Source organism: Oryx dammah, unplaced genomic scaffold (assembly GCF_014754425.2).
Source record: "Oryx dammah isolate SB20612 unplaced genomic scaffold, SCBI_Odam_1.1 HiC_scaffold_10, whole genome shotgun sequence".
NCBI classification, from domain to species: domain Eukaryota; kingdom Metazoa; phylum Chordata; class Mammalia; order Artiodactyla; family Bovidae; genus Oryx; species Oryx dammah.
In genome coordinates, this window is record NW_024070194.1 from 51,761,504 (window position 1) to 51,786,659 (window position 25,156).

Consider the following 25,156-nt stretch of genomic DNA (forward strand, 5'->3'; position numbering starts at 1 on the left):
GTCACAAAGAGTTGGACACGACTGAGCGACTGAACTGAACTGAACTGACAACTACTGCAACAGCCTTTTTCCTGGTCTCCTTGCTTCTGCTCTTTCACCTCTAGTGTATTTTCAACATAGTGGTCAGCATGATCCTTTAGAAATGTCAGAGAAGTCACTCCTCTGATTAAACCTTCTGACAAGTATCTCATTTCACTTAGTAAAAGCCAGAGTCCTTAATAAAACCCATAGGCCCCTTGGTCTTGAGCCAACTCCTCTCTCTTTGACCCATCTCCTGCACTCCCCAGCTCACTCTTCCAGGATTGCCCACTAGCTTAGTCGGCTGTTTCAAATACTAAAAGATGATGCAGTGAAAGTGCTGCACTCAATATGCCAGCAAATTTGGAAAGCTCAGCAGTGGCCACAGGACTGGAAAAGGTCAGTTTTCATTCCAATCCCAAAGAAAGGCAATGCCAAAAAATGTTCAAACTACTGCACAATTGCTGTCATTTCACACACTAGCAAAGTAATGCTCAAAATTCTCTAAGCTAGGCTTCAACAGTACTTGAATCAAGAACTTCCATGTGTTCAAGCTGGATTTAGAAAAGGCAGAGTAACCATAGATCAAATTGCCAACATCCACTGGGTCATGGAAAAAGCAAGAGTTCCAGAAAAACATCTACTTCTTTTTCATTGACTATGCTAAAGCCTTTGTTTGTGTGAATCACAACAAATTGTGGAAAATTCTTCAAGAGATGGGAATACCAGACCACATTACCTGCCTCCCAAGAAACCTATACACAGCTCAAGAAGCAATAGTTAGAACCAGACATAGAACAACAGACTGGTTCCAAATTGGGAAAGGAGTACATCAAGGCTGCAGATTGTCACCCTGTTTATTTAACTTATATGCAGAGTACATCATGTGAAATACTGGGCTGGATGAATCACAAGCTAGAATCAAGATTGCTGGGAGAAATATCAGTAACTTAAGATATGCAGACGGAGAAGGCAATGGCAAGCCACTCCAGTACTCCTGCCTAGAAAATCCCATGGACAAAGGAGCCTGGTAGGCTGCAGTCCATGGGGTCGCTACGAGTCGGACAGGACTGGGCAACTTCACTTTCAGTTTTCACTTTCATGCATTGGAGGAGGAAATGGCAACCCACTCCAGTGTTCTTGCCTGGAGAATCCCAGGGACAGGGGAGCCCAGTGGGCTGCTGTCTATGGGGTCACACAGAGTTGAACATGACTGAAGCGACTTAGCAGCAGCAGCAGCAGATATGCAGGAGACACCACCCTTATGGCAGAAGGCAAAGAGGAACTAAAGAGGCTCTTGATGAAAGTAAAAGAGGAGAGTGAAAACGCTGGCTTAAAACAACATTCAAAACATTAAGATCATGGCATCCGGTCCCATCACTTCATGGCAAGTAGATGGGGAAACAATGGAAACAGTGACAGACTTTCTTTTCTTGGGCTCCAAAATCACTGCAGATGGTGACTGCAGCCATGAGGTTAAACGATGCTTGCTCCTTGGAAGAAAAGTTATGACCAACTTAGAGACCATGTTAAAAAGCAGAGACATTACTTTGCCGACGAAGGCCCATCTAGTCAGAGCTCTGGTTTTTCCAGTGGTCATGTATGGATGTGAGAGTTGAACCATAAAGAAGGTTGAGCAGTGAAGAATTGATGCTTTTGAACTGTGGTGCTAGAGAAGACTCCTGAGAGTTCCTTAGACTGCGAGGTGATCAAACCAGTCAATCCTAAAGGAAATCAACCCTGAATATTCATTGGAAGGACTGGTGCTGAAGCTCTAGTTCCAATCCTTTGGCCACCTGATGCAAGGAGCCGGCTCATTGGAAAAGACCCTGATGCTGGGAAAGATCGAGGGCAGGAGGAGGGGTGACAGAGGACAGGGTGGTTGCGTGGCATCACCCACTCGATGGTCATGAGTGAGTGCGCTCCAGGAGATGGTGGAAGACGGGGAGGCCTGGTGTGCTGCAGCCCATGGCGTTGCAGAGAGTTGGACATGACTGAGCGACTCAACTATAGCAGCAATAGAGTACCCGAGACACATAAGCAATATGAACCAGAGGCTCATAAACAATAGAAATCAATTTCTCACAGTTCTGAAGGCTGGAAGTTCAAGATCTTCGTGGTAGCATGGTTGAATTCTGGTGAGGGCCATCTTCCACGTTGCAGAGTACTGTCTGCTCATCGTGTCCTCACTTGGTAGAACAGAGGGGAAGCAAGCTATCTCCTGACTTTCAGGGCATTTATCCTACTCATGAGCGCTCTACCCTCATTCACCTACTTCTCATCCTAATGACCTCCTACAAGCCCCACCTCCTAGCACCATCGCATTGGGAGGTAAAGTTTCAACATATGGATTTGGGAGGAACATTAACATTCAGTCTGTAACACCAGTCTCCTGTCTGTTTCTCTGACAAACAAGCATGTTCCCATCTCTGGACCTTTGCATTGTCTCTCTTTTCTGGTCTAGAAGCATCTTTTCTCCGATATGTCCCAGACCTGCTCCCTCATTTTCTTCTGGTTGCTGCTAGTGAGACATCCTCTAACCAACCTACATACAAATATAACCAGATTCTTCTTCCACACTGTCTGGCTTATTCTCCTTTATTTTTACCATAGTACTTTTCATGGTTAGGTATATTATATACTTACATAATTAATTATTTGTTGGTTGACCCCCCCCACAACTAGAATATAATTCCATAATAGGGTAACAAAGAACATCACTTACACATATTTGTGGAATGAATAGGTGAACAGGGGTCACATTTGCCATGAACTATATAGCTTGAAGTAGATACCATTATACCGTGACAAATTTAAGCTTAGATATTAAGCCTGAATCATGAAGGTCTCTCTCTTTTTTGTTTTTTTTTTTTTGGATGAGCTAAATCAGCGCTTCCCAAAGTTGATCCATGGATAACATTTTAAAGGATGTGAAAAGGTGTTATGCAGAGTATAGAGCAAATGTGTATGTGTGTGTGTGTGTGTGCTAGAGAGTGACCAATTGAATAGAAGCATGAAAAGTTTTTATGTGTGTGATTATATGTGAAATCCTAATAGAGTTTTTTTTCTGTGTCACATGGTAAGACATTTGAACTTTTCTCAGAATAATCACACCTATTGAGAATAAGTTGATTTTAACTCAGTGTAGTATTTTAATCATATGTTGTATTTCTTTGTATGGAAAGTTGAAAAGAAGAGGTTGATATATGAGAGTAAATCTGTGAGTGACTCCAGAATGAGTATTATCATAAAGGTGTATGAAATTAATATTACATGTAGAATTTGGTATTTGTTGGTGTCTGGAGCCTTCTTAGGATTTCTTTTGGTTTTTTGCTTTGCCATTGGGAAATTACCAGGAGTATTTCTGAAGTGTGATCTTCAGAAATAGTGCTAAACTGCTCTCATCCTGCCTAAAAGCAAAATATATATATATATCTTTTTAGATGGCAGGGGACACAGGTTTGATCCCTGAGTCAGAGAGATCCTCCTTGGAGGAGGAAATGGCAACCCACTCTAGTATTCTTACCTGGGAAATCCCATGGACAAAGGAGCCTGGAGAGCTACAGTCTGTAGGGTTGCAAAGAGTTGGACATGACTGAGTGACTGAGCATGCACGCACAGCTTTGGAAAATAAGTAGATTGTATGTTGAGATTTTAAAAATACTATAAATACCATTACTTTACCTGGATCAGTAGTTGCTCTTACTTTTTCACTAGTTCTTTTCATTCTGGGACTTTCAATTACCACAAACCTAGCAGAAACTCTTGGACTAAAGTAAAACCACTCCATTAGAGAGTTAATTATAATAGTTTTTCAGCATCTATTAGTGATTTTTGTTCAAACTCAATAGTGAATTTAATAATCCCTTTGTTCTCAGTGAATGAGACTTCACGTAAGCAACAAACATCCTAGCCTTTTAGCGCATACATGACCCTCATAGACTATGGCATGTTCCTTAATTATAGGTGAATATCGGTCCACAAAGAACCCACAATTCAAAGGATTTATACACAGTTCTAGTAGGAGCACTTGAACTTTAATATTAATAGATCAAATAAATAAGTAATTTTGCCTTATTTACATTTGTCCTAAAATCCCTGAAATTTAGATGATAATAAGGTTCCACAGTACTTTTAATTTCTCTGCTTCTTCAGAAGACATTTTGTTTTTGTGGCCTTATTTCATTTTTGTTATTATTTTCTGAGTCATTTTAAAAAATTGTTGATTTTGCCTTAATGCTGATCATTTATCTCTACTTGACTCTCCATCCAATGAGATTTCCTTCAGTTAGTTTTGATTTGTCAGAATATCAGTGACCAGGCTTGAGGGAAAAATATGTGAATCTATAATGTTACAGTTTTTTTTTTTTTTTTTTTTGTGGGTTGGCATTTCAGTATTTGGCTAGGGAGGCAGGCTTGAAATCCAGAGGTCTGTTTCTCATAAAAGGTTGTCTTTTGCATGATTGTATCATCAAAGGGCTTGTGATTTCATCAAAACCAAAACCCAAACATATATACATATGCCCTTAAACACATATTTGTCATAAATTCTTCAATGTAATATATTCATTTTTCCCCCAAAACACTATACTTTGGAAAGAGGATATAGCCATATATTATAGTTCTCAGGAAGGATGTTGATATTCTTCAACTACCTTATTTTAGTTTGAACAACAAAGTAATAAAACACTGCTTGGAAAAGTTACATTAGCTTGAAAAAACTTATTACCCATTTAGGATGCTTGTTGGGGTCACTTGAAATTGATGAAAAATGTTACAGCTGAATTTAAAGGTTTAGAGATAATTTTGGGGAAGATGACCTTATAAGTATTAGATATCATTGTAAACAAACCTTCTAGAAATTGCACTACAAAGTAATACACTATGGAGTTACTTTGTGGAGATTACAAATAGCTAATGGGTAGTTGTGGCTGGCGTAATATTTCCAGTGACATCATCATGCATGGACTCAAAAAAAGTGCTAGATCTTAAGTAACTTTGAAATTGATATGCTTCTGAAAATTGTTAGATAACTTAAAAAGTGGCTCCACGGATGGTAAAGACCGTGATTTCAGGATGCATATAGAATAATCTTGTTTCATGAAATTTGAGTGGACAAAGCAGTGTTTCTAAATGAACATAATAAGAAAGTGTTATTTAAAATGTTTATATAACTAAAGTAATAAATTACATAATATGAAGTCATTTCCTTTCATCATCTGTATTATGGAAATGGCTTTACCTCTCATTTTGGATAGTCTTATGTGGAAAATGGGCAACTGGCTTTTATACTAGTTGTCATATTTGGGTACATATATACAGTATTGCATGTATGTGTAATGTAGATGAGTGTGGACATAGAGAAAAGTCCGGAAGCATGCACATTGTCCCGCATTGTCCCGCTCTCAGCGTTAGCTTCGGAGTGGAGTGGGGCTGAGGGTCTTGGTCCCCAGCACACATCAAGCACACGCCACTTCAGTGCTGTTGAACTTGCTGTTCCCTCCACCTGGCACGCTGCTCCCCACATAGACACATGCTTACTCCCTGTGTTTACTCTAATGTCATCTTCTCAGTTCTCCCCTGGTCAGTATCAAAAACTGCACCTGCTGCTCTGCCTCCCTGTCCCCCTTTCCGTTTTGAGTTTTACCCTAAGCACTTACTATTACCTATCATACTGTTTTACTTGGTTATGTTTCTAATTGCCTCTCCTAAAATGGAATCTCCATCAGGTGGGGCTGTTTCTGTGTCAGAATTTTGTTTGTTTTTTGTGTGTAGAGATTTATCTTGTTGACTGTTGTATCGTTGGCATCAAGAATAGTGCTTGTACAAAACAGATACTAAACAAATATTTGAATAAGTTATAGAACATGAGCATTTTAATGACTGTTGATATTGTCAGGTTCATTTTTAAAGGACATACCAGCTTAAATTTCATAGTGTTTGTGTGACTATAGATATACCAGTATAATACCTAAGACTATATAATTTACTAGGTGAGATTATTTTAATTTTTTGATAACAAATGAAGTTGAATATTTTAAAAATATTTTTACATTTAGTGCTCTTTTTATTTTTAACTGTGTAAAGGAAAAGGAGTACATCAAGTCTGTATATTGTCACCCTGCTTATTTAACTTCTATGCAGAGTACATCATGAGAAACCCTGGACTGGAAGAAACACAAGCTGGAATCAAGATTGCCAGGAGAAATATCAATAAGCTCAGATATGCAGATGACATCACCCTTATGGCAGAAAGTGAAGAGGAGCTAAAAAGCCTCTTGATGAAAGTGAAAGAGGAGAGTGAAAAAGTTGGCTTAAGGCTCAACATTCAGAAAACGAAGATCATGGCATCTGGTCCCATCACTTTATGGGAAATAGATGGGGAAACAGTAGAAACAGTGTCAGACTTTATTTTTTGGGGCTCCAAAATTACTGCAGATGGTGACTGCAGTCATGAAATTAAAAGACGCTTACTCCTTGGAAGAAAAGTTGTGACCAACCTAGATAGTATATTCAAAAGCAGAGACATTACTTTGCCAACAAAGGTCTGTCTAGTCAAGGCTATGGTTTTTCCTGTGGTCATGTATGGATGTGAGAGTTGGACTGTAAAGAAGGCTGAGTGCCGAAAAATTGATGCTTTTGAACTGTGGTGTTGGAGAAGACTCTTGAGAGTCCCTTGGACTGCAAGGAGATCCAACCAGTCCATTCTGAAGGAGATCAGCCCTAGGATTTCTTTGGAAGAATTGATGCTAAAGCTGAAACTCCAGTACTTTGGCCACCTCATGCGAAGAGTTGACTCATTGGAAAAGACTCTGATGCTGGGAGAGATTGGGGGCAGGAGGAGAAGGGGACGACCGAGGATGAGATGGCCGGATGGCATCACTGACTCAATGGACGTGAGTCTGAGTGAACTCCGGGAGATGGTGATGAACAGGGAGGCCTGGCGTGCTGCGATTCATGGGCTCGCAAAGAGTCGGACATGACTGAGCGACTGAACTGAACTGAATATGTTTGTTAAAAGTTGGGAAATACTGAAACCATGCTCATTATTCATTCAGGACATAATTGCTGACTGATTTCTGTGTAATGGGTCTATCAGTTCAGTCACTCAGTTGTGTCCAACTCTTTTCGACCCCGTGAACTACAGCATGCCACGCCTCCCTGTCCATCACCAACTGCCAGAGTCCACCCAAACCCATGTCCATTGAGTTGGTGATGCCATCCAACCATCTCATCCTCTGTTGTCCCCTTCTCCTCCTGCCCTCAATCTTTCCCAGAATCAGAGTCTTTTCAAATGAGTCAGCTCTTCACATCAGGTGGCTAAAGTATTGGAGTTTCAGCTTCAACATCAGTTCTTCCAATGAATACCCAGGACTGATCTGCTTTAGGATGGACTGGTTGGATCTCCTTGCAGTCCAAGGGACTCTATAGACATGCTCTGTTCTCTCCTCCAGAGATTATACTCTGGTAAGGAAATACCCTAGCTGGACAAATGCAGAAGAAAATTTAAAAACTATATATGATGCTCATGTAGGGGTAATCCTTGTTGAGGATTTAGATTTTATCTTTTCAGTCTGTGTCCTGCATGGGTCCATGAACACTAAAATAAATTATAGCTTTTTTCACATAGAATATCTTGAATTTTTCTTTGCCATTAAATGTCTTTGTTAACTTTTGATATTTAATGGTTGTGTGACATTGCATTTTATGGAATTCCCACAATTAGGTTGCTTGTAACTTTCACTGTTATAAATAACATGCCATTGATACATCATCTGAGTCTTTTCTCTACATCTCTGTTATTGCCTTATGTATTGGTTTCCTTTTGCTCCTGTAACAGCTGACCATAAACTTAATGGCTTAAAGCAACACAGATATATTCTCTTACAGCTCTGGAAGTCAGATGTCTTAACATCAGGTGTTGCCAAGGCTGGCTCCTTTTGGAGGCCCTAGGAGAGAATCTCCTTCCTGGCCTTTTCCAGTGTTTGTAGGTCGCCTGCGTTTGGCTCATGACCCCTTCCTCTGTCTTCAGAGCCAGAAGTGTAGCACCTTCACATCTTTCTCCCTGACCTCTGCTTCCCTCATCACATCTTCTCTGACTCTGTCTTTCATCCTTCTTGTGATTATACTGGGTCTATCATTATAATCCAGGATAATCTCCTCTTAATCCCTAGTCATATCTGCAAAGTCCCCATTGCTATGTAAGGTAACATTTCACAAGCTTCAGAGATTAGGATGTGGACATCTTTGAGGGCTCTTTATTCTATCTGCCATACCTTAGGGTATGTGCCCAAGTATAAAATTGGTAAGTTCAAAGCAGCTTTTAGACTTTAGATACATATAGCCAAACTCCTAAAACGTTGAATCCTCAATTGATGTTCACATCTGCAGTGAGAATTCCTATCACACCTTTATATACATATTTTTTAACATTTGATATTCTTATTTTTAAAAGTCTTTGTACTTTTGATAATAATAATAGCAAACATTTATTGAGTGACCACTGTATGGTGAGCACAAATGTAAGAATCTTATAGGTATTAAGTAATTTAATCCTCGGGCAACTGTGATGTACGTACCTTATTATCTCTGTTTTGTACGTGAAGACACTGAGGTCAAGAATTTGTTTAAGTCATACAGTTGGAAATAGGGAAGCTAAAATTCAAACACAGGCAACGAGCTAACTAGGTATCATATTCTAAATCTTTTTTTGGATTATGTGAACAGACGCACACACATGTATGTACATACACACATTTTGAATAAAAGATCTCTTAGGGTGTGCCTTTGGCAGCCTTGATTATAAAAAATAATGATAGCTAATATTTATTGAGTACTATGTGACTTAGTGAAAAAGGTTTGCATATAGTCAGTAGGAGTATGGAGGAGGAAAATGAGCCATGAAGTTAATTGAAATGCATTTTCCTCTGAGGTCTTAGGACTAGCCTGTGCTTTCTGGTCTAATGCAGAGTTGTAAAACTTCAGTTCAGTTCAGTCGCTCAGTCGTATCTGACTCTTTGCAACCCCATGAACTGCAGCATGCCAGGCTTCCCTGTCCATTACCAACTCCTGGAGCCTACTCAAACTCATGTCCATCGTGTCGGTGATGTCATCCAACTAGCTCATCCTCTGTTGTCCCCTTCTCCTCCCTCCTTCAATCTTTCCCAGCATCAGGATCTTTTCCAGTGAGTCTGTTCTTTGCATCAGGTGGCCAAAGTACTGAAGCTTCAGCCTCAGCATCAGTCCTTCCAGTGAATATTCAGGACTGATTTCCCCCAAGATTGACTGGTTGAATCTTCTTGCAACCCAAGGAAATCCCAAGAGTCTTCTCCAACACCACAGTTCAAAAGCATCAATTCTTTGGTGCTCAGCTTTCTTGAGAGTCCAACTGTCACATCCATACTGGATGTTTTTCCTATTGGAAAAACCATAACTTGGACTAGATGGATATTTGTTGGCAAAGTAATGTCTCTGCTTTTTAATATGATGTCTAGGTTGGTCATAGCTTTTCCTCCAAGGAGCAAGCGTCTTAATTTCATGGCTGCAGTCACCATCCACAGTGATTTTGGAGCCCAAAAGAATAAAGTCTGACACTATTTCCATTGTTCCCCATCTATTTGCCACGAACTGATGGGACCAGATGCCATGATCTTAGTTTTCTGAATGTTGAGTTTTAAGCCAAATTTTTTACTCTCCTCCTTCACTTTCATCAAGAGGCTCTTTAGTTCTTTTTTGCTTTCTACCATAAAGCAAAGAAGGACTCAGAATGGCAGGAGAGGAGTTTTAATCTTGGGGATCTTTATGATTGATAACATAATTACACTTTTACAACAAGCCTTTGTTTTTTCATTCACAGCTAACTAGATACAGAGTACTGATGCTTATGTCATCTGTAATTTCTTCATTAACTTGGTCAGAATGAATATGTCAGAAATTGTCGTCTTTTAAATTATGAGAAAGCATCACCAAAAACATGAACAATTCACAGATGTTCATTCACTCACAGTAAATTTATGTAAAATAGTCTTTGTTGTTTAAATCTGTAATAGGCTGCGTTACATGTGTTTATTTAAATAAAATGTGTTTTAAAACATGGTTGTGCCTTTAAAGAATTTAAGGTGAAGGTCTTAGATGTCATGGGGAAAGTAGAGAAGACAGATTTCTATCCCTTGAATTCTGTTAAGTATTTAAATAGATGGGCTTCCCAGGTGGCTCAGTGGTAAAGAATCTGCTTGCCAATGCAGGAGACTCAGGTTCCATCTCTGGGTCAGGAAGATTCCCTAGAAAAGGAAATGGCAACCCACTGTAGTATTCTTGCCTGGGAAATCTCTTGGACCAAGGAGCCTGGCGTGCTACAGTCCACAGGCTCGCAAAGAGTCAGACACCGATTAGCTACTAAAGAACAACAACAATATTTAAATAGTTAGCTTTCAGCTCATTCTATTTGGTGCCATGTGTTGATCTTTTAAAAACTATGTCAGTCAGTTTAATTCTTGTTGTTTTTTATTCTTTTGACTATCGTGTTGGTGGGATAAAATAATGCATTGAGTTACAACTGTTTGCTGGTGTGTGTTTGTGGGAGTGCCTGTGTGTGTTTTGAGAATGTAGCTAGTGTATAAGACTATATTCTTGTCTGTTCTTGAAATTTACTTTTCTTTTGGTTTTCAGGGTTATAACCAAGAGAAGTATTGAATTCTTGTTTTCAAGACAAAAAGTTTTTTGTTTGCTTTTTACTGATGATAAGTACGTAAGTAAATAAGTGTTAGTCTCTCAGTCGTGCCCGACTCTTTGCGACCCCATGGACTGCAGCCCACCAGGCTCCTCTGTGCATGAGATTTTCCAGGCAAGGATACTGGAATGGGTTGCCATTTCTGTCTCCAGAGGATCTTCCCAACTCAGGGATCGAACCCAGGTTTCCTGTACTGCAGGCAGATTCTTTACTGACTGAGCTACAAGGGAAGCTCATTATAAAATATAAAATATTTTACTGATTATAAAATACTACATTATTATTGTAAAAAAAAAATCCCACAAATAATCCAAGAAAGTTTAAAGGAAAAGGTAAGAATCACCCCAGAATTACACATCTGCCATCAAGATATAGCCCTATTGACAGCTGGCTTTTTTTGTTTGTTTTTTAATGTGTACACAGACACTTTGTATTACCTCAGTGTGATGATCTCTGTGCCGTATATGTTGTTGCCCATGGCACTGTTTCATTCTTTTTAATGGCTAGGTAATATTCCGTTGTGTGTATGGGCCTCATCTTCATCCATTCATCTGTCAGCGCCCTTTAGGTTGTCTCCACGTCTTGGCTGTTGTGCATAGTGCTGCTATGAACATAGGGGTGCATGTATCTTTTTAAGTCAATAGTTTTGTGTGGATATATGCCCAGGAGTGAGACTGCTATATCTTATGGCAACTGTTATTTTTAGCTTTGAGAAACCTCCATGCTGTTTTTCAATAGTTAATGTACCAGCTTACATTCCCACAAACAGTGTAGGATGGTTCCTTTTTCACCACACCCTCTCCAGCATTTGTTATTTGTAGACTTCTTAGTGATGGCCATTCTGACCAATGTGAGGTTGGTACCTCCTTGTAGTTTTGATTTGTATTTCTCTAATAATTAGTGACATTGAGCATCTTTTCATGTGCTTGTTGGCCATCTTTATGTCTTCTTCATGGCAAATAGATGGAGGGGAGGGGGTGGAAACAGTGGCAGATTTTATTTTCTTGAGCTCCAGAATCACTGTGGATGGTGACTGCAACCATGAAATTAAAAGGGGCTTGCTCCTTAAAAGAAAAGCTATGAAAACTTAGGCAGCATATTAAAAAACAGAGATAATCATGCAGACAAAGGTCAGTATAGTCAATGGTTTTTTCAGTAGTTATATATGGTTGTGAGAGTTGGACCATAAAGAAGGCTGAGCTCCAAAAAACTGATACTTTCAAATTGTGGTGCTGGAGAAGACTCTTGTGAGTCCCTTGGACAGCAAGGAGATCAAACCAGTCAATCCTAAAGGAAATCAACCCTGAATATTCATTGGAAGGACTGATCCCGAAGCTAAAGCTCCAGTACTTTGGCTACCTGATTAGAAGTGACTCATTGGAAAAGACCCTGATGCTGGGAAAGACTGAAGGCAGGACGAAAAGGGGGTGACAGAGGATGAGATGGTTGGATGGCATCTCTGACTCAATGGACATGAGTTTGAAGGAAAACTCCAGGAGATAATGAAGGACAGGGAAGTCTGGTGTGCTGCAGTCCATGGGGTTTCAAAGAGTCGGACGTGATTTAGCGACTGAACAACATCAACAGTGTCTTCTTTGGAGAAATATCAATTTAGTTCTGCCCATTTTTCAGTTGGGTTCTTTGATTTTTGTTGTTGTTGAGTTGTATGAGCTGATTGTATATTTTGGAAATTAAGCCCTTGTTGGTTGCAGATATTTTCTCCCACTCCATAGGTTGTCTTAGATTCGTTTTGCTTATGTTTTCCTTTGCTGTGCAAAAGCTTGTAAGTTTGATTGCTGCTGCTACTGCTAAGCCACTTCAGTCATGTCCGACTCTGTGCGACCCCATAGACGGCTGCCTACCAGGCTCCCCCGTCCCTGGGATTCTCCAGGCAAGAACACTGGAGTGGGTTGCCATTTCCGTGCCATTTGTTTATTTTTGCTTTTATTTCTGTTGCCTTGGGAGACTGACCTAGAAAAAACATTGAGAATGTTTTGCCTATGTTTTCTTCTAGGAGTTTTATAGTGTCGTGCTTTATGTTTAAGTCTTTAAGCCATTTTGGATTTATTTTTGTGTATAGTGTGAGGATGTTCTAACTTTATTGATTTACATGTGGCCAACGAACTTTCCCAACACCATTTGCTGACTTTTCCCTGTTCTATATTCTGTTTTCTTGACTTCTTTGTCAAAGGTTCATTGACATAGGTGTGCGGGTTTATCTGGGCTTTTACTCTGTTCCATTATCCATGTATCTGTTTTTTTGCCAGTACCATTTTGATTACTGTAGCTTTGTAGTATCCAAAGTCTAGGAGAGTTTTGCCACCTGCTTTGTTCTTTTTCCTCAGGATTGCTTTGGCAATTCTGGGTCTTCTATGGTTCCATATACATTTTAGGATTATTTGTTCTAGTTATGTGAAAAATGTCATGGGTAATAGATTGCTTTGGACAGGATGGCTGTTTTCACAGTGCTAATTCTTCCAATCCAAGAGCATGGAGTTATCTTTCCATCTCTTTGAATCCTGTTCTTTTTTGTTCATTATAGTTCTCAGCATATAAGTTTTTGATCAGGCTTATTCCTAAGTTTATTTAATTTTTTGGTATGATTTTTAAAGGAATTTTTTTTGCATTCCTTTTTTGATATTTCATTGTTAGTGTAAAGAAATGCAATTTATTGTGATATTTGAAGTGCAAGAATCTTTAAAAAGAAGTAGTAAATATACTTTGGCGATCATTTTAAATTCAGAATCCTTCCATGTCTGTTTTCGCTAAATACTTTTTAGTTTTAATTAAGCTTGACTTTGAATGAAAAGAAATAGACATTTGATGTATTCAATTGATCTTCCATTTCACAACTAGATGTCATTGTTAACGTACCTGATTACATGTTTCAGGTTGATTATAATGAGGTAATTCAAGAATTACTCACCTATATGAGATACAGTTCAGAAAAAAATGATAAGGAAAAGAAAAAAAAGCAACTTCCCTTATTTCAAAGGAGGCCAGTTAATTTTATATTTACATTCTAAAATGTTTTTTCCCCACATTAGTTATGTATGAACAATTTAAACTTTTTGACTTACTTGGTTAGGAAAGGCAGGTAGAGTGTGTACTTATCTTTTACTGCCAACAACCAGAGGTTCTTCCTTGCAGCTTTTCCAGAAAGTGTGATCAGAAAAAGAAGGAAAAGAATCACTATTCAAACGTGATGTGTATGTGTGTTTCTTGCCCACTTATTAAGAAACATATTGAAGAGCAGGAATTATGCATGTAATTCCAGTGACATTTCTAACATTTCGCTTCAAAGTCTCTCTTGACATAACTAAATCTGCCGTTTTTTTACTTTAAGACTCATGTAAATGGAAATATGATACCCCTTATCCTTTCCTTGTAGATCTAATCTGACAATTTTTTAAAATAATTTATGCTATGTTCATCTAATTATACAGTATCTCACCTTTTTTAAAATCTATGCTTCCTGTTAATATTAACAAATATGCAGTCCATAATAAACCAGAAATATCATGAATAAAATCCAGGTAAAGCAATAGATTAAAATACTGAAAACACATCCTTCCCTTCTACTTTCCCAAAAGAGCCTGTGGATCTCTTTTTCCCCAGCTCTCTCCCCTCTGAGAATGACTACTCTTGGACCACTTAAAGTGATAGGGCTCCCTTAGGCAAAATCTACTGAATTATATTTGTTTGGATTTTTTAAACACTTTCAAAATCTGTGTATGCAGGTTAACAAAGATTTTTGGAGGCTATAGATTTAAAGTATACAGTAAGAAATATCAAGGCAACTTGTCTTTGGAGCTCAGGTTAAGGTTTTGGTAGAATTGAAAGGCTTGGTTTTTAAGAGTATTATTTAAGTAGTTTAACTTCTTCCTTAACACACTCATACCTCAAAACAATTCTGTTTTGAAAAGGCAGGGTGAATTAGTGTCAGGAACATCTTAGTATGTTTATTTTTCATCATGGAAATAACTTTCTAGGTCATGTGGTAGATCCTAATTGTATTACAGTATAAAATATGTGCACACAGTGCATTTGTTTATTGACTTTAAAAATCTATTGTTTTCTGAGAAAGAATTTTTGGTTCATCAGTTTTTGTATCACCACATAAAACACGCCTTTGGCAGTTGTTTTTTGTCAGTTTTTATGTCTTCTGGGCACATAATACAAGAAAATAAAATTAATTATTGATTGTGGTACAGATTTGGGACATCACTGTGGGTTTTCAATCAGCCTGTAAAAAGAGAAAAATCATATCAACTAACTCCAGGCAGTCCCAGCTTGCTGTATATATAATAGAAATGCAAGCAGGCGGCATCATGCTAATTACAACACTTCCTATTTAGCAACACAGTGGAATAGTTCAATGAAATTTACTTAATTCCAAGCTCTCTTACAATGATTAGTAGTTGCTTAGTTCTTAACCTTGATTATAAGGTTTGTGATTTTGCAAATTGATTCTTACATACTAATTTTTGTTATTTGTTTATGTTTCAAGATCTCTCTGATACCTTTGACAAAGATATAATTTAGAACTTAAATTTACTTTATACGAAGGCAGATAAACTAATTATTGGATTTAGACTCAATTAGAAGCAGCTGTCTATGATATTACTAACTGGACCGTGAAGCTTCCGGTGACCTATATACAAGGCAGCAGGGTACCTAGAGCTGGTCCTAGCCCAGGTTCTTGCCTGGTAGTAGACGTGTAGTAAATATTTACTTGGATGCATTTATCCCCTTGTTTCTCTCTGGCATCATCTTTCCTAGGCCTCAGTGTAGTGTTGTGATTTTTTCTGAGTGTGTGTTTTCTTCCTCTTTGCCCCATCTTCTGTGATCTGGTTTTTATTTCCAGGTCCTTATTACATGCGGCCTAGCTCCTCACATCCTAATGTTTTTCTCTTTAATTTTTTTATATTTGGGCTGCCAAATTTAACTATTAAAAGAAATGGTTATTAAAGAAATAGCTATTTGTAGCTACTATTTAACTTTGTAATACTTTCTCTGGTGATTTTCCTAAGACCTCTCAAATACATTTATTTCAAGAACTCTTCACATTTTCTACTGATTTGGGACAGGATTTACACATAATTGGGTTTGTATGTGTTTTGAGAAAGAAGTGCAAAGAGGGTGGTAATTGCAAAATACAACAACAGTTACAAATTTTGACTGCTCTTTTAAGACTATACCAAAATTCTCTGAATCTGAAAGCATTATAAAAATGCCTTTCTTCAGCTGCAAGTCAGAGCAATGAAGGAAGACATACCCTTATAATTATTTCTTTTGCTCTTCTTATGTTCTCTTGTGATCTGTCAAAATTTTTAATTTTTGGTCTGTGAAATTTTTATATTTGGACACAAATTAATTTTTCATTCCATTTAAAAACTTACTTAAGCCTTCAAGGAGTGAATTCTGTGATATGTGAGTTACATGTTAATAAAGGTATTAAAGAAAATTTATCTGAAACTTACCAAAACTTACCTAAAAGCATTTCCAGTGGTAGTGGGAAGCAGAATTGTATTAATGTTAGAAGATGAGGAACAAATTGTAGTTAATTTCTAAATTTCCAAGCCATACGGCTTTTAAGAATATCTTTCACTTTTATGTTTTTGGTTTAATTTAGGAAAACTTTCCGTTTGACTCATAAATGTATACCTTAATGGAGGAAGGAAAGCAAATATAAGAGATAATGACTAAAACATTTGTCTTATTTTTAGCACTAGAATGTTGTTGAGAGAGATGAACCAGAGGTACATAAATATTCTGCTTCCCACCTAGTTCTTCCTGGCTTTGTTGTCGACTAACAACCTGAGATCTGACTAGATAATTGAGGAAGTGAGGAAATGTACTACAAAATTCTGTTATTGTAGCTCTTTTTTATAATGAACAAATTGATCTTAAGGACCTGACATTCTAAGATATTCCATTTATCATTACAGAAAGCTGTATACCTGCACAAGTGGTGGCTGCTGTTGATGTAAACACTGTTGCTAATGAAGTATACAAGTACAATTTTCCTCACACACAGTTACTGGCCAAGACAATCGAAGTGAGTAACAATTATTATTGTTTTAATAAGTATATAGCAAGTAAAAATGTGATTGAGGAATACTGCAAGATACTGATTTCTGGTGTCTTCATTTGAAGATAAATCATATATAAATGAAAAGGTTTAGGAGAAGGGAATTAAATTTATATTTTTTAATTCTGTCAGAAGGTAGCATGTTATTTTTTTTCTTTTTTAAAATTTCTAGCTTTAGAGAGATATGATCAGTAATTTGGTCTTGAAAGAATTGAAAAGTAAGCATATACTCTACTTCTAAATGTTTAGTTTTATAGTGATATTAAACTTGGCTTAATTCTTAATTTTTAAGCAGTACTCAGGTACAGTGTTGGAGAAGGAAATGGCAACCCACTCCAGTGTTTGCCTGGAGAATCCCAGGGACGGGGGAGCCTGGTAGGCGGCCGTCTATGGGGTCACACAGAGTCAGACATGACTGAAGTGTCTTAGCAGCAGCAGCAGGTACAATATATACATAGCAGGAGGGAAAAAACAGAAAATGAAAAAAAATCATTGGTTATATTATTGGGTTGGCCAAAAAAGTTCATTCAGGTTTTTCTGTAAAGGTGTAGGCAAAAACCGGAATGAACTTTTTGGCCAACCAAATACTTACTGAATGCTATGTAAAAAAAAAAAAAAATTTTATTTATTTTTAATTGAAGAATAATCACTTTACAGTATAATGTTGGTTTCTGCCATACATCAACATGAATCAGCCATAAATATACATATGTCCCCTCTTAAGTCTCCCTCCCACCTCTCACTCTATCCTACTCCTCTAGGTTGTCCCAGAGCCCCAGTTTGAGTTCCCTGAGTCATACTGTAATTCCACTGGCTATCTGTTTTACATATGGCAGTGTATATGTTTCCATAATACTCTCTTCTTGTTGACACCTGTCTAAGTTAAAGATAGTTTTTTGCTTGTGATGAACTCAGCAGAAGTATTTAACGCATTGTTACTTTCAAAATACAATGTAATATGAAATTGTGTTTTTTCTCCCAGTCTTATGTTGTGCAAACTTTTACACATGTTTCTCATGAAACTGTAATTTATATGCAAGAAACTACACTCTTTGTGTATAATTTGAGTTTTGACCAATGTCCAGGGGGTTGCAAGACTCGGACAAGACTGAGCACACACACACTCATACAACTGAGTCAGCACAGTGGGACTTTAGAACATCCACTACCCTAAAATGTTCTTAAGTGTCAGTCTCTTACCCCAGCCCTAGGCAACCACTGATCTGCTTTCAGTCATTACAAATTAAATATCCTATTTCTAGTATGCCATAAATAAAATCATGAGTGTAATTTTTTTGAGTGTGACTTCTTTTGTTTAGTGTAATGTTTTTTGCATTGTATCAATCAGTAGTTGCCTCTTCATTATTGTTCCGTGATATTCTGTATGTACAGGTGTTTGTGGAAATTTCGTATTGCAAAATGTGTATCCGTTCACATGTTTGATGTTTAGATTGTTTCCGGTTTTTGAATGTTACAAAAAGGTTGATATGAAGATCCATGTATAAGTTTTTGTGTGGACTTTTTTTTTCTGTGAGTAAATACCTAGGAGTAGAATTGCTGGAGTGTATGATAGACTTCTTTAATTTTATGAGAAAAAGCCAACTGTTTTACATAGTGTTCATACCATTTTATAGTCACACAGTCAATGTTTAAGTGTTTCAGTTATTTTACATCTTTACCAAAAGTTGCTATTGTCAATCTTTTAAATCTTAGCCTCTCTTGTGAGCATACAGTGATATTGTGATTTTAATTTGCATTTCCCTGGTGACTAATAATGTTGAGTACTTTTTCATGTGATTATTGGTCATTTCTATGTCTTTGATGACATTTCTTTTCTTTTCTTTTTTTTTTTTTATTGTTTGGTATGTTTGTGCTTTTTCATACTGTTCATGGGGTTCTGAAGGCAAGAATACTGAAGTGGTTTGCTATTCCCTTCTCCAGTGGACCTAAACTGTGGGAAATTCTGAAAGAGATGGGAATACCAGACCACCTGACCTGCCTCTTGAGAAATCTGTATGCAGGTCAGGAAGTAACAGTTAGAACTGGACATGAAACAACAGACTGGTTCCAAATAGGAAAAGGAGTACATCGAGGCTGTATATTGTCACCCTGCTTATTTAACTTATATGCAGAGTACACCATGAGAAACGCTGGGCTGGATGAAGCACAAGTTGGAATCAAGATTGCTGGGAGAAATATCAATAACCTCAGATATGCAGATGACACCAAACTTATGGCAGAAAGCTAAGAACTAAAGACCTTCTTGATGAAAGTGAAAGAGGAGAGTGAAAAAGTTGGCTTAAAGCTCAACATTCAGAAAACTAAGATCATGGCATCCGGTCTCATTACTTCATGGCAAATAGATGGGGAAACAGTGTCAGACTTTATTTTTGGGGGCTCCAAAATCACTGCACATGGTGACTGCAGCCATGAAATTAAAAGACGCTTGCTCCTTGGAAGAAAAGCTCTGACCAACCTAGACAGCATATTAAAAAGCACAAACATTCCTTTGCTAACAAAGGTCCTTCTAGTCAAGGCTATGGTTTTTCCAGTAGTCATATATGAGTATGAGAGTTGAACTATAAAGAAAGCTGAGTGCTGAAGAATTGATGCTTTTGAATTGTTGTATTGAAGGAGACTCTTGAGAGTTCCTTGGACTGCAAGGAGATCCAACCAGTCCATCCTAAAGGAGATCAGTCCTGAATATTCATTGGAAGGCCTGATGTTGAAACTGAAACTCCAGTACTTTGGCCACCTGATGCAAAGAACTGACTCATTAGGAAAGACCCTGATGCTGGGAATGATTGAAGGTGGGAGGAGAAGGGGATGACAGAGGATGAGATGGTTGGATGGCATCACCGACTCAATGGACATGAGTTTGAGTGAACTCAGGGAGATGGTGATGGACAGGGAGGCCTGATGTGCTACAGTCCATGGGGTTGCAAAGGGTTGGATACAACTGAGCAACTGAACTGATGTTTGTGGCATTATCATTTAGTTTTAAGAAATGTTCACATTTTCTGATTTCACATTGTTTGTCAGAAATATGTGTAACAAATATTTTCTCCAATTCTGTAATTTGTCTTTCCTTAACTGTGTTCATGAAGTGCAGAAGTTACTTTTTTTTTTCTTTGCTTTTATGGGACACTTTTTCTGTCTTGTGAAGTCTTTGTTTACTCCATTTTTTCTTGTTAGTTTTATAGTTTTGGCTTTTACATTTAGGTTTATGACCCATTTAAATGGTTACGTTTTGTGCCTAGTCTCAGTCAGTTCAGTTGCTCAGTCATGTCCGACTCTTTGCGACCCCATGAATCGCAGCACACCAGGCCTCCCTGTCCATCACCATCTCCCTGAGTTCACTCAAACTCATGTCCATTGAGTCGGTGATGCCATCCAGCCATCTCATCCTCTATCATCCCCTTCTCCTCCTGCCCCCAATCCCTCCCAGCATCAGAGTCTTTTCCAATGAGTCAGCTCTTCGTATCAGGTGGCCAAAGTCCTGGAGTTTCAGCTTTAGCATCATTCCTTCCAAAGAACACCCAGGGCTGATCTCCTTCAGAATGTACTGGTTGGATCTCCTTGCAGTCCAAGGGACTCTCAAGAGTCTTCTCCAACACCACAGTTCAAAAGCATCAATTCTTCGGCACTCAGCTTTCTTCACAGTCCAACTCTCACATCCATACATGACCACTGGAAAAACCATAGCCTTGACTAGACAGACCTTTGTTGGCAAAGTAATGTCTCATAACTTTTCTTCCAAGGAGTAAGTGTCTTTTAATTTTATGGCTGCAGTCACCATCTGCAGTGATTTTGGAGCCCCCCAAAATAAAGTCTGACACTGTTTCCACTGTTTCCCCATCTATTTCCCATGAAGTGATGGGACCAGATGTGTGTGGTCTCAGGTAGGGGTAATTTTTTTTTTTAAGTGCATATAAAATTATCCCAACACCATTTTCTGAAAAGACTATCCTTTACAAATTCTTTGACATCTTTGTTAAAAAATAGATCATATGTGTATGAGTAAATTTCTGAATTCTCTCTTCAGTAGTATCTATGTTTTTATCCTTATATCAATAACACACTGTTGGTTATTGTAGCTTTCTAATATATATTAAATTCAGGTAGTGTAAGTTCTCAAAATTCTGAATTTATTTTTTAAGATGATTTTGAATACTCTCTAATTTACAGTTCTGTATAAATTTCAGAATCAGCTTGCCAATTTCTACCTAAAAAAGGTATTTTGATTGAAATTTCACTGAGTGATTTTGGAAGCACTGATCTCTTCATAAAATAATCTTCCAGTTTATGAATATGGTATCTCTCTTCACTTATTTAGGTCTTTATTAATTTGTATCAGCTATATTTTATAATATTTAATTAATATTTTGTAATATTTATTTATTAACCTCATATCCTGTAACTTTGCTATATTGACTTATTGGTTCTGATAACTTTAATATTGATTTTTAAAGGATTTTTAACATGTACAGTTCCATTGTCTGAGGAAAAATAGTTATACTTTTCCCTTCCAACCAGTATGACTTTTTCCTTGCCTTATTGCATTGTCTAGGACCTTCTTTACAATGTTGAATAAAAAGTGTGACATTGGACATCCCTGCCTTCTGCCGGATATTAGAGGAGAATTATTTAGTCATTTATCATTTAACATCTTAGATGTTAGCTGTATATTTTTCATGTATTACATGCTTAGAGGAACATGGATATTTAGAAGCAGGTGAAGTAAATGAGAAGACGACTGGCAAAGAGGTTGGAGGAGAAATAGGTCTGGGAGTCTTAAGAGTCAAGGTAGGAGAGAGTTTCAAAAACAAGAGAAGAATTGGTCAGAGGGATAGCAGTAGCTTTAGAAACTGGATTTAAAAAAAAAAATTATTTAAATACTTCTGTGAGAGGAACCAGGAGACACAGGTTTGATCCCTGGGTCGGGAACATCCCCTGGAGAAGGAAATGGCAACCCACTCCAGTATTCTTGCCTGGGAAATCCCATGGACAGAGGAGCCTAGCAAGCTACAGCCCATGGGGTCACAGAGTCGGACATGACTGAAGCGACTGAGTATGACATGCCTTTTATTAAGTTGAGGAAATTTCCTTTTATTTCATTTTCTAAGAATTTGTATTATGAATGAATAGGTTTTGAATTTTGTCAGAAACTTTTTTTTTCATCATTTAACCCGATTATATAATTTTCCCTTTTATTCTGTTAATATGGTGATCATATCAACTCCTTTTTTGAATGTTAAGTCAGTATTGCATTCCTAGGGTAAATCCTACTTTTTTATGATATAGAATCAGTTTTATGTTAAGCTGCATCCCAGTTGCTAATATTTTATTAAGTATTCTTATATTTATCTTTGTGACTTTTGTACTTTCCTCATAAAATATTAGTGTGGTTTTGATATTAGTGCAATGTCAATACTAGCTTTATATTGGGCTGAAAGTTTGTTTGGGTTTTCTGTGAGATGTTATGGAAAAACTCAAATGAACTTTTTGGCCAACCCAGTTGGCTTCACAAACTCTTATTTTCTCCAAGAGTCGGTGAAGAACAAGTATTAGATCTTCTATAAATAATAGAATTTCATCACTGGAGCCATCTGGACCTGGAGAGTTCTTTGTGGGAAGGTTTTTAATTATGAGTAAGTGTCTGCCTACAGTGTGGGAGACCTGAGGTCTTAGAGTTTTTAGAGTCAAGATAGGAGAGAATTTCAAAAACAAGAGAAGAACTGGTCAGAGGGATAGCAGTAGCTTTAGAAACTGGATTAAAAAAAAAAATCATTTAAATACTTCTATGAGAGGAACCAGGAGACACAGGTTTAATCCCTGGGTCAGGAAGATCCTCTGGAGAAGGAAATGGCAACCCACTCCAGTAATCTTGGCTTTTAAATTATGAGTTTATTTATCTGTTATAAGACTATTGAGGGTTTCTATTTATTTTTCATTCAGTTTTGGAAATTTGTGTCTTTGAAGAAATTTATCTTTTACTCTACTTTGTCAAGCATATTGGCATAACGTTGTTCATCATTTCCTTATATCCATTGTTTATCATTCCTGATGTTAGTAATTTTTATCTTTTCTGTTTTTTCCTCTACACTAAAGCTAGAGGCTTACCAGATTTATTGCTTTTTTCAAGTAAACAGGTTTAGATGGAATTGATTTTATCTAGTATTCATTTGTACTATTTCACTAATTTTTACTAATCTTTATTATTCTTTACTACTTTGTGTTTAATATACTCTTTGTTACACTGCTTGCCTTGGAACTTTAGATGATTGACTTGAGTTTGTGTTTCTTTTTTAATGCAAACATAGAATGTTGTACATTTTCTTAAATTTCAGTTACAAATCACAAATTTTCCCTGGTGGCTGAGAGGTTAAAGCGTCTGCCTGGAATGCAGGAGACCTGGGTTCTATCCCTGGGTTGGGAAGATCCCCTGGAGAAGGAAATGGCAACCCACTCCAGTACTCTTGCCTGGAGAATCCCATGGAGGGAGGATCCTGGTAGACTACAGTCCATGGGGGTCGCAAAGAGTTGGACACGACTGAGCGACTTCACTCACTCACTATGTTCATTTTCATTCAGCTCAAAGTATTTTCTAATTTCCCCTCTGATTTTTTCTTTGGCTCATGTGTTAATTTGAAGAATGGTTCTAAAATTTCCAAATATTTAGGAATTTTTCAGAGATCTTTCTGTTACTGATTTCTCATTTCTGTTTTACTGGTGTCATACTGTGTATGATTTTAGTTATTTTAAATTGGTTGAGACTTGTGTTATGGCCCAGAATTCACTCTGTCTAGTGAATGCTCTGTGTCCTGTTGGAAAGAATGTGTATTCTGTTTTTGTTGAGTGGACATTTATAAATATCATTTGGGTCAAGTTAGTTGATAATATTGTCAATTTTTCTTTATCTTTACTGATTTTTTCCTATCATTTGCTGAGAGAATGTTATAATATCCATGCACAACTGTGAATGTCTATTAACTCCTTTTAGTTTTTGGTTCATTTTATCCAGAGCTCTTTTATTAAGTGTATATGCTTTATGATTGTTTTCTTGATTAATTGACCTGTTTATCATTATGAAATATTCCTCTTTATCCCTCAGAATTATTTCTTATTCTGAAGTCTATTTTCTTGATATTAATATAGCTTCTTAAATTAATGTAACTTCTGCTTTCTTATGCTTAGTGTTTGTATGCATATATTTTATCCATCCTTTTAATTTTGCCTCTTTTTTTTTGGCTGTGCCATGTGGCTTGCTAGATCTTAGTTCCCAGACCAGGAATTAAATCTGTGCCCTTGACAGTGAAAGCGCAGAGTTGTAACCACTGGACCACCAGAGAATTCCCTGTCCTTGCATTTCAATTAGATTTATTATAAGATCCCTTCATATTCACTGAGACTGTTCATTTTTAGTCTATTCTACTCTGTTTGCTTCATTTTAGAAGCACACTATATTGCTGTATCTTTAAGAGGTTTTTTTTTTTTTGATATGTAACTGTTCATTTTAGGTATTGTTCACTTCTAGAAGTTTCAATTAATTCTTTTTTATGTTCTTGTCTCCTTATAATATTTTCATTTTCCTTTAAGTATTTGAACAAATTAATATATTTATAATGACTGTTTTAAAATCTTTGTTAATTCCAGCATGTCATTGTTGGGCTTGTCTCTATTGATGGATTCTTCCTCCATTCACCCCCATTTGTCATGGGTCACATTATCTTGTTTTATTAGCATTGTAGTAATTTTTTATTGGGAGCCTAACATTGTACGTTTTACATTTTTGAGTGCTGGAGTTTACTGTAATCTTTTAAAGACTGTTGGATTTTGTTCTCAGAAGTAGTTAATTTCAGATCATCTTGATTCTTTTTGAGGCTTATTTTAAGCATTTCAGAGTGTATGTGGAAGTAGCCTTTACTATAAGGGTAGTCGAATCTTACTACTAATAGGTGACCTTTCTTTGATTGCTAGCTATTAAGTGTCCAATGTTCTCAACTAGGTTGTGGTGATAGCTCGAAAGATCTCTTGCCCTGAGATCTGGGAATTTTTTTGGCTTACAGCTTCCCAATAATGGTTCTTTTCCTGGCAGTTGGTCTTTGCCTACTTCAAAGCATTTTGCTTGATAGATGCACAGGTTCATGCTCAGCAGGACACTCAAAGGGAATGTTATGCAGATTTCTGTATCTCATTTCTTCTGCAGCTTCTTTTAGTGTGGTAGTCTTGCTCTGCAAATTCTAGTCACCTTGACCTTGAATGCCAATGTCTCTCTTCAACTCATCTACCTTCCCAGGTACAGTGTGAGTATC

At 37.3% G+C, this 25,156-nt stretch overlaps 1 protein-coding gene across 3 annotated transcripts in view; it reads left to right on the forward strand.

The window, feature by feature from the left end:
• The window catches only part of TRDMT1 (tRNA aspartic acid methyltransferase 1), a 66,030-nt gene that overhangs the window by 15,112 nt on the left and 25,762 nt on the right, over nt 1-25,156 (forward strand). For 2 of the 3 annotated variants that reach the window (XM_040248964.1, XM_040248965.1), the window contains exon 2: nt 16,699-16,808. The exons of the other annotated variant lie outside the window; for it this stretch is intronic. In XM_040248964.1, coding sequence (XP_040104898.1) covers nt 16,699-16,808 — 110 coding nt within the window. The remainder of the gene's footprint in view (nt 1-16,698; nt 16,809-25,156) is intronic. 3 annotated transcript variants of the gene reach the window in all.